General features: G+C 42.9%; 1 protein-coding gene across 1 annotated transcript in view; it reads right to left on the reverse strand.

Moving 5' to 3' along the window:
• LOC146796879 (extracellular calcium-sensing receptor-like) overlaps nucleotides 1-17,127 on the reverse strand; it is a 222,025-nt gene that overhangs the window by 53,943 nt on the left and 150,955 nt on the right. Inside the window, exons 3-4 of the mRNA XM_085631413.1 lie at nucleotides 1,484-2,317; nucleotides 988-1,215 (exon numbers count right to left, since the gene is read on the reverse strand). Of these exons, the coding sequence (XP_085487539.1) occupies nucleotides 988-1,215; nucleotides 1,484-2,317 (1,062 nt within the window). The remainder of the gene's footprint in view (nucleotides 1-987; nucleotides 1,216-1,483; nucleotides 2,318-17,127) is intronic.

Here is a 17,127-nt window from a genome sequence, read left to right on the forward strand (position 1 = left end):
GGTGATCCGACCGCCAAAGTTGACATAGGGAGTCAGACTGCATGTGCAGCAGTGGCTGTACCACCACACCACTGTGAGTGTGGCGGTCCAGGGACTGCCAATCTCATAACTAGGCCCTAAGTGTGGAACCTTCTGTGCATTTTTAGTGCTGGCTTGGGGGAGGTCATTTCCGTAGAAGCCATTTTTGAGAGGGCCAAAATCTTCAAGACCCAAACTTTAGCATGGCAGCTCTTTTAAACTCCACACAGGAGGTTCACCAGAGTGCCAATGAGTGTGTAAAGTTCTATCACAAGAAGGGTGGTCAGATACCACCTTTCTGGAAACATCACTGGATTGAAAGTTGAGAAGATATCACTGGATATAATTCATCTTAATTCTAACCTTTAAATGTGCCAGAACCTTTGCTAGACAGTCCAACTCCCAATGGCAGGCTAGGGTGTTGCCCTTTGGGTAAAATTTTACATTTTCACCTTGGTCCAGCATCAAAGACACATAGAAACACATGGATGGATGTTTGATTTTTTTCACATATTCTTTCAATGGTTACCATAGACCTAAGTCCTTACAGTGACAATACTCATACACTTCTTTAAATGTTTCATTTTTCCACATTTTGTGTGTTTTTAGTTAATGTATATTCACTATTTCCAGAAACTTGATCGGGACCACAGCTCCTTTATTTTATTATGTGTGATGTTTTTAATTTGTTAGTCCTGCACCCACCATGAGTACATCTCTGTCTCACCTTGCTGTGATACAGCACAAGATTCAGATAATTTGCCTATCTTTGTTTTCTTTGATTTGCTTGTTTTATAAAGTTTTGGAGGCTTTACCAAATCCCCTTCAGGACAGGTGAGGAATACTTGCTACTTGGTAATAAATGATTAGTCTTTTAATTTTGGAGCAGCTGTTGTCTTTCCAGAACTACCTTCTACAAATGTATTGTAAGTGTTGTTTTTCTGTAAAGTTAATCAACATGGTTCTCACCTGAGACCATTTTCCACCCCATATGCTGACATTCTTGTCAATGACCAGTCGTAGGTCGTTGGGAGCACTGACGTCATAGGTCCCCAATGTCACAAAGCTTCTGGTTTCATTGGATGTAATGTGCCAATACAACAAGTCAAGGAATGAACGGAAATCTCCAGATGCATCGAAATATAACCCGCTGCCAGCAGAGCTCTTCGTTCGTGCATTCTTCACATAATGCAGCATCTGCAAGCAAACAATATTGTGGGACTTCAAAAGGGATGTAGAAGAATGTTGGAAGGAAACTCATTATGCTGCTTAGAATCTGTAATGAAATGTTGAGGCCACAGATATCTTATAGAGAGAGCAATGCTTCATAACACGGTACTCTACTGTAGGTAAGCAGATTATAGCGATTGTGAGTGAGTTAAGGGGTGGTTTTAAGATAAATTACTATATAGATAGCATAACTAGGACAAACGCAAAACTGTACACAACATATTAGTGCTCTCACCTGCCATGGCTGAAAATCTTTAGGATCTGCACATGTACCATTGGTGAAGGGACCTTCTTGATCTTTACAATAAAGCAGATCATGTAATGCCTGGGCCAAGGCATAGATAGCTTGGTGTGCTGAAAAAGAGAACCGGAAATCATTCACTTCCAACAACGAAGCATCAAGAGATTCAAGATTTTCTGTCCCACTACAGAGAACCTGCTCATCTTTTCCCCCAGATTTCGTTCCATTAAATGCATTCATCCATTTGCAACTGAAAGCCTGCTCCCAAAAAGTCTTCATGAATATGTCCTCGGTGTCTCTCAGTGGGTGAATATTGTACAGAAACTCTTTGAGTCCAGGAATGTCTCCTCTGTGCACTGCCAGTCCCAGAGTGCCATTTAATATATGCCACATGTCTCTCCATGAGAAAAAATTTGATGGAACCCAGCTTGTAATACCGATCCAGATTTTTTCAGGGATCCATCTCAGAGATATCTCCTTAAGAAATGGTGCTATATCTATTGCATAGGTGTAGCACACAACCACTCTAGCAGTGGATCTTTGAACAATATCAATGGCATGGGCTAAGGATGCCCCGCTGGATTGTGTGGGCAGAGTTTCAAAGAATTCAATGCATATGTCATTCTTTGCAGCCTCCTTTCTAAGCATCTGACTACCTTGGAGACCATGGTCATTATTTGAAACCAGAATTCCAATCCACGTCCATCCAAAGAGGAGCAAAATCTTTATTAAGCCATCCACCTGGAAGGTAGCACTAGTCACTGTCCGTAGGAATGATGGAAACTGGATTTTGTCACTTAGGATTGGAAGTGCTGCAACATAGCTGATCTGTGGAGAAAGCAACACTTTTTATAGCACACATTTAACATGTGTAAATCTAGTGTTTTTGAAATAAATATTGCTTTTTAGCATTCTAGAGTAATTTCAACGTTCTTTGGTAAATTTTGCATATACATAAACCAACATGTCTGCATTCTATTAAGGAACAAAGGTCCTTAGCATAATAATGCATAATGAAAATATTTCAACATAGACTTTGATAAGACCTATGGACATTCTTCCAATGTCCAGCCGGACAGAGGAACATTTATTAGGACAATACAATAGGGTTTAATCAAGATGTAGAGCACAGAAAAAATGAAACAGGGGCACAATCCTGTACCGAGTTTTGACAGAAGGAAATAAGAAAGAGGCAAGAGTAGCAGGCAAGAGGTTTTGGAGCAAAAAGGTGGCTTACAATACAATGAATTCTTGAGTAAGCTCTGACCAACAGAAACCACAATACACTTTTCACAATGGATAAATTGCGGTGCTGTTATGAAAAGTCAACTAGTAGACTTTTCATGATTAAACCCTATTGCATTGTCCTAATAAATGTTCCTCTGTCCGGCTGGACATTGGAAGAATGTCCATAGGTCTTATCGAAGTCTATGTTGAAATATTTTCATTATACATTATTATGACAAGGACCTTTGTTCTCTAAAAATAACTAATCACCCGAGGTCCAAAGCTGCCTATATCGGGTCCCCTTGTTATTTATACTGTGCATTCTATTAAGGGTCAGGACAACAGTATAGTATATATATATACTATATATATATATATATATATTACCTACTGGCGGTCGCCAGTAGGTAGTTATAATTAGGACCTAGTTTCCATAGGAAAAACGTTTTTTGTTTTCCCAATAACTTTGGCGCCGGATAACGAATCTTCGTGAGATTTTCAAATCTCGTGGGTCGCTCCGGTCAGCTCCTATCCTGAAAGTTTCGGGGTGGTTCGCCAAACGGGGGCTGAGAAAAAAGGGGGTCCCAAAACACGTTTTCTCCATGTTATTTTCCTTAGTAAACTTTAGACACGACTACAGCCCGAACTGCTGAATGGAATTACACCAAGTTTTGCAAAAAGGTAGCCCTTGGTTCAGAAATAGACCTTTTTTTTACTGGTGTAAATCCAATCAGTAGTTGCTGAGAAAATCAAAATATCGAGGGAGTAAATTCATGCATTTCCCATAGGAAACTTTAAACATGGCTACAGCTTGAACTGCTGAGCGGAATTTCCCCAAATTTGGCAAAAAGGTAGTGCTTGGTTCAGAAAGCGCCCTGTTTTTTAAATGGTGTAAATCTGTTTGGTAGTTGCTGAGAAAATCCAAAAATAATATTTCGATATGTAGAGGCACGGTGGATCCGCGCACCCTTCTGACCACGAGCTGCATTCCAATTGGCTGTCAACACTCCGAACCAGGAAGTGTTGGCAGCCATCTTGTGACTTGGTAGAACCGAGTCACAAGAAAACACAAAAACTAACGTGCAAAACAAGAAAAGGGGACACTGCTGTTTGCAATGACAGGGCGGGAGCCTCGCAGCTCCCACCCTGTCATGGCAAACTGCTTTGCTTCATTGAAGCAAGAGCAGGGAAAGCCGCTCTCGCTTCAATGAAGCAAAGCAGATTGCTCTTCCACAAGGGGAGCTGCATGTTAGCAGCTCCCCATGTGGAAAAGCAATGCTGGCTCCTGCAGGACGCTGGGAGCCGGCGGAACCGAGGGGGCATTGGGGCCCCCCACGGTCCCCAATGGAGAGGGCCAGTCCCGGGGGATGGGGTCTCCGGGGCTAGAAGTGGCCCGGGATGTAATCATTGATTTCACTGACCATTTATAGTTAGCTGAACTAAATGTAAGTGGGGAATTTCTCTGGTTTTATACGAGTGAAATGTCCAACTAACTAGAACTTTCTCTAAAACCTATGGTTTTTTCAGTGAATTTCTAAGGTTTTTTAAATGCTAATTTCTAACTGTAACGTGCCTGAAACCTATGTTTTTTCCGTGATTAAATATATATATATATTCACTGAAAAAAAACATAGGTTTCAGGCACGTTATAGTTAGGAATTAGCATTTAAAAAACCTTAGAAATTCACTGAAAAAAACATAGGTTTCAGGGGCGTTATAGTTAGCTGGACTTTTCACTTGTACAAAACCATTGAAATTCCCCCATTATAGTTAGTTCAGCTAACTATAACTTGCGCGCCCGCAATGCACTGCTGATGACGTCACATATTACATCACTCATGACATGGCCAGTGACATCACTCATGACATCACTGATGACATCTCAAATGACATGATGACATCACTGATGACATCATCCTTGTGATAGAGTGGCAGACCTCCTCTCCCCCTAATATAACCTTTGATACACACATTCAAAAATAGAAACTAAAATTTTCAAAACATTGGACATACACATCCACTCATTCACCAACAGTCCTATACAGTCACTCATACATGTACTCACTCATCATATGTACTCATACACCTATACATCCTGTTACACAACGCCACTTATCCATAGAGTTACTCACACTCATGCTAATAAAGAATCAAACATCCATTTACTTGCATATACAGTTATACACACACCACCACACTTACTTCTACAGAAACTTACACATACTTAGTCTTTTAACCAATCACTTATTAGGAGGCTAGTCCATGCATTCAGACAACAGAGGATAGGGAGGAGGTGGATGGGGTAGCAAGCGAACTGTTCAGAGAAGGTGGGTATTAGGAACTTTATTGTTTTTAAAATGTGTGTCTGTGCGAACTACTTAAAATATGAACAAATAAGCAGCATAATCTCACTTTTATTCAGGAAGAAGAGGACGTTTGTGACTGTGACTCTGGGCTCACTTGGCAGAAACACCCCCTGACCCTCCACCCCCCATCGCAAAATGTAATGCCCATGAAAAGGGTAGGTGAACACAGTGTTATATAGAACATAGTCCTGAGAGCACGATTGAAAATGAAAATTAGATATAGTGTATGGTATAAACTATGCACCATAAAGTGTGATATAAGATGAACCGGGCGTGAAATATAATATGCAATACATTGAGCGCAATGACAGATTGATTGGAGAGCGCGAGATAGCACAGGCACTAGCGCGTGCTATGCGATATGCGCCTTGGAGTGTAATATGCACAGGGCAGTGTTATGTAACCTAACTAGTCTCTAAAGTTGTAATATAAAATATGTGCTGGGGAGTGTAACATTGCATATGCACTGTGACAAAGATATGGATCCCAGATTGTAATATGTATGGCATAGCGCTGTGCGTTATAACATAGGCATTGAGGAAGGCACGTTAGATGGGGCAATATAACCCGTGCGAAGACAAGTGTGGCATGACATATTCACGGGGTGGTGTTACAGTGCACATGGGCTAGAGAGTGTCATAGCATATGCACTAGCTAGTGGAATACAACACAGAGGTGTGTGGCACTCGGCAGGCAATGGTGGGTGTAACACAGCATTGGGCTCAGCCAGGAGCACGCTGTGACTCTCAAGTGAGGTCCGTCTCCTTTCCAGAGAGTAAAATAAAAAGTATTACACATCCGGCAGTGGATGTGTGTTTTATTAACCGTGAGGGGGGTTTCTTGCATAGTTTGGTTGAATTTTTGTTGAATCCCCTTTGAATGGCTTGGTGTGCGTGTGTATTAAATGTGCCCATCAATAGCTACCCATGTTTGTATAAATAAACGACAAGGGTGTCTACCGGGATTAGGCACAGTAGGGCATCAGACATGTCAGAGCTTCACTAGTGGTATAAATACATTCCACGTGGATTCATTGCATGCATAGTTACCTTTTAATGAATATCACGCAAATCGTCATGGTGATAGGTACGTACGGTTTGTCCAGCATGTCCTAGGTGCGTCTATAAATATATATTTTTTTAAAATAATAAAAAACAGTGGCCGGCCCTGGGGATCGGGGTCCCTGGGGCTGATTAAGGCCTTGGGAAGAGGGCCATGCGGCGCCCTTCCAAATTTTTTTTCTCAAAAAAATATAATTAGTACACAGGCCCTGGGGGATGGGGTCATCAGGGCCAATAAATTAGAATAAGAAGGGGAACCACACAGCCCGCCTTCTTAAAAAAAAAAAAAAAAAAAAAAGACTGGCATCGTGCCGGAGAGGACGCCCCCTCCTTGCAGCATTCTGCAAACGCGCCACCTGGCGAGTTGTAAGTTGGGGAATTAATTCCTCTTCAATACTGAGGGTCCCTGAGGGCCAACTAGCCCAACAGGCATCTCCAGTATGCACCAGGGAGCTGCGCTGCAGACAGGTGTTCTGAGGCCAAGCCCCTTTTTACACCTCTCTGCAACGCAGCTCTGTGGCACTTACTGGAGGTACCTAGTGGTCTAGTTTGACCCTAGGGCCCCTTAGGATTCAAGGGGACTTAATCTCTCAACTTAGAACAGCCACAGGGCGCGTTTACACAGTGGTGAAGGGAGGGGTTGGGGCCTGAGGTGACGTGTGCAAACACGCACTATGGCACGTTTTAAATTGGGGATATAATTTCCCTTCAATCCTGAGGGCCCCTGGGGGCTAACTAGCCCACCAAGTGCTTCCAGTAAGCGCCACTGAGCTACATTGCAGAGAGGTGGTCCAGGCCGTGCCACTTTTTACACCTCTCTGCAACGCAGCTCTGTGGCACTTACTGGAGGTACCTAGTGGGCTAGTTGGACCCTAGGGACCCTCCTGATTCAAATGAACTTAATCTCCCAACTAAAAACGGACACAGGGCGTGTTTACACAGTGGTGAAGGGAGGTGACGGGGCCTGAGTTAAAGTGTGCTAAAACGCCCTGTGGCCCGTTTTAAGAGGTAGTTTTAATCCCCCTGCCCTATTATATACTAGGGGCTTACAGAGGAGGTCATGCTAATCACAGGGGGACCCCAACACATAGAGTTCCCTAGTGTATGTAGGTGTTTTCACTGTATTCTAAGTGTCTTTTAACATAGCACTGGCTCTAGGACTGGTTAGTCAGACTCAGTTACCACCAGTATCCGTCTGAAAAAGTTGAGGGTACAGGATGGTTTTGCAACAAGGCTTCTTTCTGCTCTTCTTTTTGTTCTTTCTGCACGTTATCCTTCTTCCTGCACTTTTCTTCGTCTTTGAGGACTTCTGTTGCTTCTTTCTGCACTTCTTTTTTTCTTTCTGTGCATTTTTTCTTCTTTCTTCACATGTCCTATCTCTGTAGGCATAGTTAGAAATTAGCATTTAAAAAACCTTTGAAATTCACAGAAAAAAACATAGGTTTCAGGCACGTTATAGTTAGGAATTAGCATTTAAAAAACCTCAGAAATTCACTGAAAAAGCCATAGGTTTCAGGGGCGTTATAGTTAGCTGGACTTTTCACTTCTACAAAAACATTGAAATTCCCCCGTTATAGTTAGTTCAGCTAACTATAACTCGCGCGCCCGCAATGCACTGCTGATGACGTCACATATTACATCACTCATTACATGGTCAGTGACATCACTCATGACATCACTGATGACATCTCAAATGACATCACTGATGACATCACTGATGACATCATCCTTGTGATAGAGTGGCAGACCTCCTCTCACCCTAATATGACCTTTGATACACAGATTCAAAAATAGAGACTAAAATTTTCAAAACAATGGACATACCAATACCAGTTACAACAACCTCTTCAGTAATTCTAAAATCCACATACCCATCCACTCATTCACCAACAGTCCTATACAGTCACTCATACATGTACTCACTCATCATATGTACTCATACACCTATACATCCTGTTACACAATGCCACTCATCCATAGAGTTACTCACACACATAGTCACTCATGCTAATAAAGAATCAAACATACATTTACTTGCATATACAGTTATACACACACCACCACACTTACTTCTACGGAAACTTACACATACTTAGTCTTTTAAACAATCACTTATAGAACACATACTTATTCATACAGGAACTCTTTCAATCTCTCACTCTCACATATACTCACTTATATACACCAATAGTCACATATACTAGTTTAAAACATATGTAGTTACTCATAAAGACACTATTGAGACAGTCATTCACTCACTAACACACCCATACACACACTCATCCACCCATACAGTCCTGCACACATGCTGTCTTCAACACATACAAACAGTGAGTCACTCATTCATGCACCTATGCACTACGTAATACCCCCCACCGAACCATGCAGACACTCAGACTGATACTCAAAAAACCAACTAATAACCTATATAGACACTTATGTAGCTACTCACCAACCCATGCAGCCACTTATACAGAAAGTGAGAGACTGATACAGATATTTACATATTTAAACATTACTCACTAAGCCATGTATTCACTATGATACACTTAATCAGTCAGTTACACAATCAATTTTTCAAAAACAAATCATCCATTTAGACACTTATATACCCATTTATTCTTCCATCGACCTTGAGATATACATATATAAAACATATTTAATTTTCAGAAAAACACACATTCACTGGATGATGTCATCAATGATGTCATCAGTGATGTCATTTGAGATGTCATCAGTGATGTCATGAGTGATGTCACTGACCATGTCATGAGTGATGTAATATGTGACGTCATCACAGTGCATTGCGGGTGCGCTACTTATAGTTAGCTGAACTAACTATAACGGGGGAATTTCAATGGTTTTGTACAAGTCAAAAGACCAGCTAACTATAACGCCCCTGAAACCTATAGTTTTTTCAGTGAATTTCTGAGGCTTTTTAAATGCTAATTCCTAACTATAACGTGCCTGAAACCTATGTTTTTTTCTGTGAATATATATTACCTACTGGCGGTCGCCAGTAGGTAGTTATAGTTAGGACCACGTTTCCATAGGAAATCCGCAACATTCTATTTTGAATAACTTTGGCGCCGGTCGACGAATCCTCGCAAATTTTTCAAAATAGGTGGGGCGCTACGCTCCGCTCCTACCCTGAAAGTCTCGGGGGGATTCGTCAAGCGGGGGCTGAGATAAAAGGGGGGTCCCAAAACGCGTTTTTCTCATGCATTTTTCCATAGGACCTTTAGACACAGCTACAGCCCGAACGGCTGAACAGAATTACTTGAAATTTGGCAGAGAGGTAGCCATAAGGTCAAGGAAGTGCCTTTTTCTGGTGTAAATCTGTTCAGTATTTCCTGAGAAAATAGAAAATAGCATTTAAAAGCATATATATATGTGGGCGGAGCCTAACCACACATCTCATCCTGAGATCTGATTGGCTGTCAGCACTTCATCCAAGAAGTGTTGGCAGCCATCTTGGGACCAATATACATGATAGCACCTCATTAAAAAGCATTGCAGTTAATAGAAGGTTTTAAGACTTTAGTTACATTATAAATCATTTGTTGATGGTACCATACTCATTTTAGGAATTGTGGTATGTTCTAAGGTGATTTCACCATGTGAAAAAGCCTTCTGCTGGGATATCATGATTGAGAGAAGAATATTTTCTCATGCTTTTACCACAGAGGTTTGGAAGGTGATCTATAAGCTAAACTGAGAGCTTATTTTCTGTAAATTCACATTATCTTTCTCAGTCATGTGAGAATGAAGTCTGACATTCTCAGTAAAACATGTACATCCAACAAGGGCAGAGACTGTCAGTTGATTCCTTTGTGTTCTACTGCAGCTTCCCAGAGTTGTTCCAAAGAACTACTAGAGCGCTAACAGTCCTACCTATGATAAACGTATGGCACACCTGAAGCCATCTTGCTTGGAATAAAGTGATAACTCTTAAAACATTTAATTTCAAAAGGAACAAAATGAGGGGGTTCATTTTTCCATAAAAAGTATGATTAGTGCTGCAGAAAGAAAAATTAGGGCACATTTTGAGTGACTTATCAAATCCTCTTCTATTTCATTAAAAAATTCTGACATGCAGACTGAAACATGCACTTTCAATACCAGCAGCAGTTTTCCCTGGTGAGCAGTAGCTTTACTACAGTGATCTAATGAGCAAAAAGAGTGCTAACATTCTGAATTTATGGCAAATGTGTGACACATCTGAATGCCTTCTTGATGGAATCAAAGTAAAAAACTGAAAGTATTTCCTACTGAGGAGACTGCAGTAAATGAGGAAATTAGGAAACTTCATAACAAATAAGTCTCCCAAGATGGCCACCAGAGACAAAAGAGCCCAAATGTAGCCCAAATATCACCCAGATGTAGCCCAAGTATAGCCCAATGACAGAATGTCCCAGAATGTTCTTAAAAACAACTAGAGCGCTTACTGTCTTCATTATGACAAAAGTATGGCACACCTGAAGCCATCTTGATTGGAATAAACTGGTAACACTTAAAACATTTAATTTAAAAAGGAACACAATGAGGGGGTTCATTTTGCCATAGAAATTATCATTAATGCTGAAGAAAGAAAATGAGGGCACATTTTGAGTGACTTCTCAAATCCTCTTCTATTTCATTAAAAAAATCTGACATGCAGACTGAAACATGCACTTTTAATACCAGGAGCAGACTTCCATGGTGAACAGTAGTTTTACTACAGTGATCTAATGAGCAACTAGAGTGCTAACATTCAGAATTTATGGCAAATGTGTGACATATCTGAATACCTTCATGATGGAATCAACGTAAAAAACTGAAAGCATTTCCTACTGAGGAGACTGCAGTACATGAGGAAATTAGGAAACTTCATAACAAATAAATCTCCCAAGATGGCCACCGGAGACAAAAGAGCCCAAATGTAGCCCAAAATCACCCAGATGTAGCCCAAATATAGCCCAATGACAGAAGTGTGCAAAACACTTATTATTTAGTGTTTTTGCAGTGTTATATAGTGCAGACTTGTCAGGTATTGGAGTGCTTTACATGAGCATTGGTTACATCACACAAGCACAAATTCATTTTGGTTGTAGACATGGGGAGACTAAGTGATTTGACCAGAATCACAGAATGTCGAGCTGAAGCAGAAACTTCAACCTGGTTCCCCAGTTGCAAAGTCTGCAGTTCTGGAAGTAACACCACATCCTCTCCCCTAAGTGCAACATTTAATCAAGTGGTCAACTGGATAAAAAAACATAAAGATAACAAATAATTTAAAAGTGCTTTGTCGCTATATGAAAACTCAGACAAAATGTCCTTATTTTAGTCTTTTAGAGCACTAACCATAATTTTGATGCCAATAAGACCCTCTCATATATGTAATTTCTAAAGGAAATGCTCTAGGTATTACAGTTTTGATTACATCAAGATGATGTCAGGCGTTCCACACTTTTGTAATAAATATAGAATGTTAGCAATCTAGTTGTTCATTGGGATACTGTTGAGAGGCAAAGGCCAGGGGCACGGACTCTGAAAATTGAAGGCAGGTAGGAGAGTGCAAAGGCAACAATTTAACCACACTGAGCAGGCAGGAAGGGCCGTGGAAGCACAACAGACTATGGAGGGCAGTGGAAAGGGGTGCAGGGGCAACAAACCAACAATACAGGACTTGCAAGAGAGGCTGTTGGAGGGAAGATCTATTACGGGTCAAGGAAGCTAGAGGCGGTCCCCAGAGCCCCGGGAGCCACCACAGAACTGAGCAGGAGAGTGAGTCAGGGACAAAAGGGGCACCTTAATTTGAGCCGGGGTGCCTAGGAACGCTTGCTCCAAAAATGAAGAAAACAAACATATGAGACATGGAATTGGTGGCAGAATACAATGGCAGTTTAATGAGAAGATACAACTTCAAAGAAACCGCAGAATAGAGACATAAAGTACAAAATACAGAATCCAGATAATCATACAGCTGTCATGATATTCTCTGTATCTCAATTAATGTACTGACAGAGAGAGAGAGAAAACACATCTATAAATGCATCATGAGAAACAAGTTACACCAAGGAAAATGTTACCTAGGAACACTCACGTTTACTCTTAGAGCAAGCATTCCTGCAATTACAATACAAAATCTTTTAAATGCAAAAGTAAAGAGAACAATGGTTAAACATAACATGACATTTCATATAGGTAAAATAGAATAAGATACTTCAAGCAAAGCAGAGCAAGACATTTTAAGCAAAGGAAGACAAGAGCTCCCAGCTCTTGGGGAAAACCTGCACAGCCTGTTAACCTACATACAGACGGCGAGGTAGTCCGTCGATATCTGTGGGTGCTCCCTTTTTATATCATTTTGTGGGCTCATTTGCACGCTACATCTACCTACGTATGCTACCCAAAAGCTTCGTCTGCAGATTTTACCAGACATTTCGTCATTTACCCACTTAATGCTGACAATGGACTGGGTGAAAAGGTCAGTCTCTCAGGCCAATCGCTTATCGTAAGTTCCATAGAGCAAGCAGAAAATAATGGGTATTGTACGGGAATTCAATATATTCATGTACAAAATCTCCTCAGTTCTCCTAACTTGACGCTCTGCGGTTGCCACTTCCTTAAAAGCGGGAAACCTGCCCAGGAAGCAAGTACCAGTCCAGGATGCAGCCTACTGTATGTCGACAGCTTCAGTGGGATGTTGAACTTTGATACCGAGCACGGAGCACTCGGGTAGGGTGGGGGCTACTAGTTTGGAGCAGAAGGCCTCGCAGACCTGCCTTCAGACTGCTATACACTAAAATTGCAGAGCTATGGTCAATTTAACAAAGAGGCCTACATATTGAACAGAAGGGCCTACACAGGGGTTTTATGCTGGCTGAGTGGTAAGGATGTCTCAGGATAATTATATAGCAACACAGGACCCGCTGGTCAATTTAATACGGCCTACAAATGCGGCTGGCAGGGCAAGGACAAGGGTCTCATACTTCAGGTGTGGACAGAACGGGCCAGGGGCCCCCTGTGATACAAAATCTACCCTCCTTCAAGGCTGTGGCAATGTAATAGACCATTGTGGGCAGAAGGAAGAGGCAATGGTAGTACAACCATACATGCCAACAGACCCGATTCAGCCAGGAAACGTCCAATGTTTTTAAGCTCAAATGGGCTTTATTTGATCTGTCTCCTGTCTACAATATCCTCTTTTTCAATGTAACTCAAAGGGGAAAATCAATACCCCAGTTTTTTTTCAAAATCTCCCTCTTACCAAGTTCAAAATGTTTGCAAGTATGGTACATTGGATCATGGAAGGAAATGGGATAGGGACATGGACTTGGATAACAGAGGACAAGAGGGACATGGAGAGGTGCACCAAACTGACCCTGCAGGGCAGGCATCAGGGTTTGCAGCAGCACAATACACCACACAGGGCATGCAGGACGGGAGTGCAGCACAACAATCCATAGAAAGCAAGAGGGAGGGGACAGGACCATGCACATGGACAACAGAAAACAGAGGGGCAAGAGGCAATGGTAGCTAGCTGACCATAATGGACAGACAGGAGAGAAAGCTGCAGCATTACAGACCATAAAGGGCAGGAGGGACGGATCAGGGGCATTACAATGGAACAGACAAGCCAGGAGGGAGGGAGTAGGGGTCTTCACATGTAAACAGAGGGCTGGGGGCAAGGGGGCAGGGCAGGAGCAGCAAGATAGCCATGGAGGTCAGGCAGGATGGGCACTAGAAGCAAGACACACCATGAAGAGCAACAGTGAGACTGTGATGGCATACACACAGACCATGGAGGGAAGGTGGGAGGGGGTCAGGGGCAGCTTACTGACCACACAGGGAAGGTGGGAGGGGCCATGGCAGCACAGAAGACCAATGGCTATGATGGGCAAGAAGGAGGGTGCAGGAGCATGCACAAAGGACGATGGAGGATAGAAGGGAGGGTCAGGACCTGTGCACAGACAAGAAAGTTCAGGGGAAGGGACCTCACAACAGACCACACGGGGCAGGCAGGAGGAGCAGTTGCAGCACAACAGACCAGGGAGGGCAGAAGGGTGTGGCAGTACAATGGACCATGTAGGACAGGAGGAAGAGGATAGGGGCATGGCATGTGGACAGGCAGGGTGGAGGTGGCAGGGACAGGTTACAGTCATCTGACAATGCTAGGCAGGTGGGAGGGGAGTGGCAGCTCAACAGAACACTCAGAGTAGATAGGAGTGGCAGGTCCATGGGACATGGTGGGCAAAAAGGATGGAGCAGGAGCATGCACAAAGACATCGGAGGGCAGGGGGAAGGAGAATAGGGGCAGCAAGCTAAGCACAGAGTTTAAGCAGGAGGTCAATAATGGGGCATAGAATTGGGCAATGGAGGGCAGGAGGAGTGGACTGGTACATCATACTAAATTGAGGGCAGTGGCAGCACATCAGACCATGCATGGCAGGAGGGAGGAGGCTATTCCATGGATTCACACAACAGAGGATAGGGAGGAGGGGGATGGGGCAGCAAGCTAACTGTTCAGAGAAGGCGGGTATTAGGAACTTTATTGTTTTTAAAACATTGAGTCTGTGCGAACTACTTAAAATATGAACAAGTATGCAGCATAATCTCACTTTTATTCAGGAAGAAGAGGACGTTTGTGACTGTGACTCCGGGCTCACTTGGCAGAAACACCCCCTGACCCTCCACCCCCTATCGCAAAATGTAATGCCCGTGAAAAGGGTAGGTGAACACAGTGTTATATAGAACATAGTCCTGAGAGCACGATTGAAAATGAAAACTAGATATAGTGTATGGTATAAACTATGCACCAAAAAGTGTGATATAAGATGAACCGGGCGTGAAATATAATATGCAATACATTGTGCGCAATGACAGATTAATTGGAGAGCGCGAGATAGCACAGGCACTAGCGCGTGCTATGCGATATGCGCCTTGGAGTGTAATATGCACAGGGCAGTGTTGTGTAACCTAACTAGTCTCTAAAGTTGTAATATAAAATATGTGCTGGGGAGTGTAACGTTGTATATGCACTGTGACACAGATATGGATCGCAGATTGTAATATGTATGGCATAGCACTGTGCGTTATAACATAGGCATCGAGGAAGGCACGTTAGATGGGGCAATATAACCCGTGCGAAGACAAGTGTGGCATGACATATTCACGGGGTGGTGTTACAGTGCACATGGGCTAGAGAGTGTCATAGCATATGCACTAGCTAGTGGAATACAACACAGAGGTGTGTGGCACTCGGCAGGCAATGGTGGGTGTAACACAGCATTGGGCTCTGTCAGGAGCGCGCTGTGACTCTCAAGTGATGTTCGTCCCCTTTCCAGAGAGTAAAATAAAAAGTATTACACATCCGGCAGTGGATGTGTGTTTTATTAACCGTGAGGGGGGTTTCTTGCATAGTTTTGGTCGAATTTTTGTCGAATCCCCTTTGAATGGCTTGGTGTGCATGTGTATTAAATGTGCCCGTCAATAGCTACCCATGTTTGTATGAATAAACGACAAGGGTGTCTACCGGGATTAGGCACGGTAGGGCATCAGACATGTCAGAGCTTCACTAGTAGTGTAAATACATTCCACGTGGATTCATTGCATGCATAGTCGCCTTTTAATGAATATCCCGCAAAACGTCATGGTGATAGGTACGTACGGTTTGTCCAGCATGTCCTAGGTGTGTCTATAAATAAATATTTTTTTAAAATAATAAAAAACAGTGGCCGGCCCTAGGGATTGGGGTCAAAAAAATATAATTAGGAGACAGGCCCTGGGGGATGGGGTCATCAGGGCCAATAAATTAGAATAAGAAGGGGAACCACACAGCCCCCCTTCTTAAAAAATTAAAATAAATAAAAGACTGGCATCGTGCCGGAGGCCATGCCCCCTCCGTGCAGCACTCTGCAAACGCGCCCCCAACAGGCATCTCCAGTATGCGCCAGGGAGCTGCGCTGCAGACAGGTGTTCTGAGGCCAAGCCCCTTTTTACACCTCTCTGCAACGCAGCTCTATGGCGCTTACTGGAGGTACCTAGTGGTCTAGTTTGACCCTAGGGACCCTTAGGATTCAAGGGGACTTAATCTCTCAACTTAGAACAGCCACAGGGCGCGTTTACACAGTGGTGAAGGGAGGGGACGGGGCCTGAGGTGACGTGTGCAAACACGCACTATGGCACATTTTAAATTGGGGATATAATTTCCCTTCAATACTGAGGGCCCCTGGGGGCTAACTAGCCCACCAAGTGCTTCCAGTAAGCGCCACTGAGCTGCATTGCAAGGAGGTGGTCCAGGCCGTGCCACGTTTTACACCTCTCTGCAACACAGCTCTGTGGCATTTACTGGAGGTACCTAGTGGGCTAGTTGGACCCTAGGGACCCTCAGGATTCAAATGAACTTAATCTCCCAACTAAAAATGGACACAGGGCGTGTTTACACAGTGGTGAAGGGAGGGGACGGGGCCTGAGTTAACGTGTGCAAAAACGCCCTGTGGCCTGTTTTAAGAGGTAGTTTTAATCCCCATGCCCTATTATATACTAGGGGCTTACAGAGGAGGTCATGCTAATCACAGGGGGACCCCAACGCATAATGTTTCCTAGTGTATGTAGGTGTTTTCACTGTATTCTAAGTGTCTTTTAACATAGCACTGGCTCTAGGACTGGCTAGTCAGACTCAGTTACCACCAGTATCCGTCTGAAAAAGTTGAGGGTACGGGATGATTTTGCAACAAGGCTTCTTTCTGCTCTTCTTTTTGTTCTTTCTGCACGTTATCCTTCTTCCTGCACTTATCTTCGTATTTGAGGACTTCTGTTGCTTCTTTCTGCACTTCTTTTGTTTCTTTCTGTGCATTTTTTCTTCTTTCTTCACATGTCCTATCTCTGTAGGCATAGTTAGAAATTAGCATTTAAAAAACATTTGAAATTCACAGAAAAAAACATAGGTTTCAGGCACGTTATAGTTAGGAATTAGCATTTAAAAAACCTCAGAAATTCA

The sequence above is a fragment of the Triturus cristatus genome, chromosome 10 (genome assembly GCF_964204655.1).
Source record: "Triturus cristatus chromosome 10, aTriCri1.1, whole genome shotgun sequence".
NCBI lineage: Eukaryota > Metazoa > Chordata > Amphibia > Caudata > Salamandridae > Triturus > Triturus cristatus.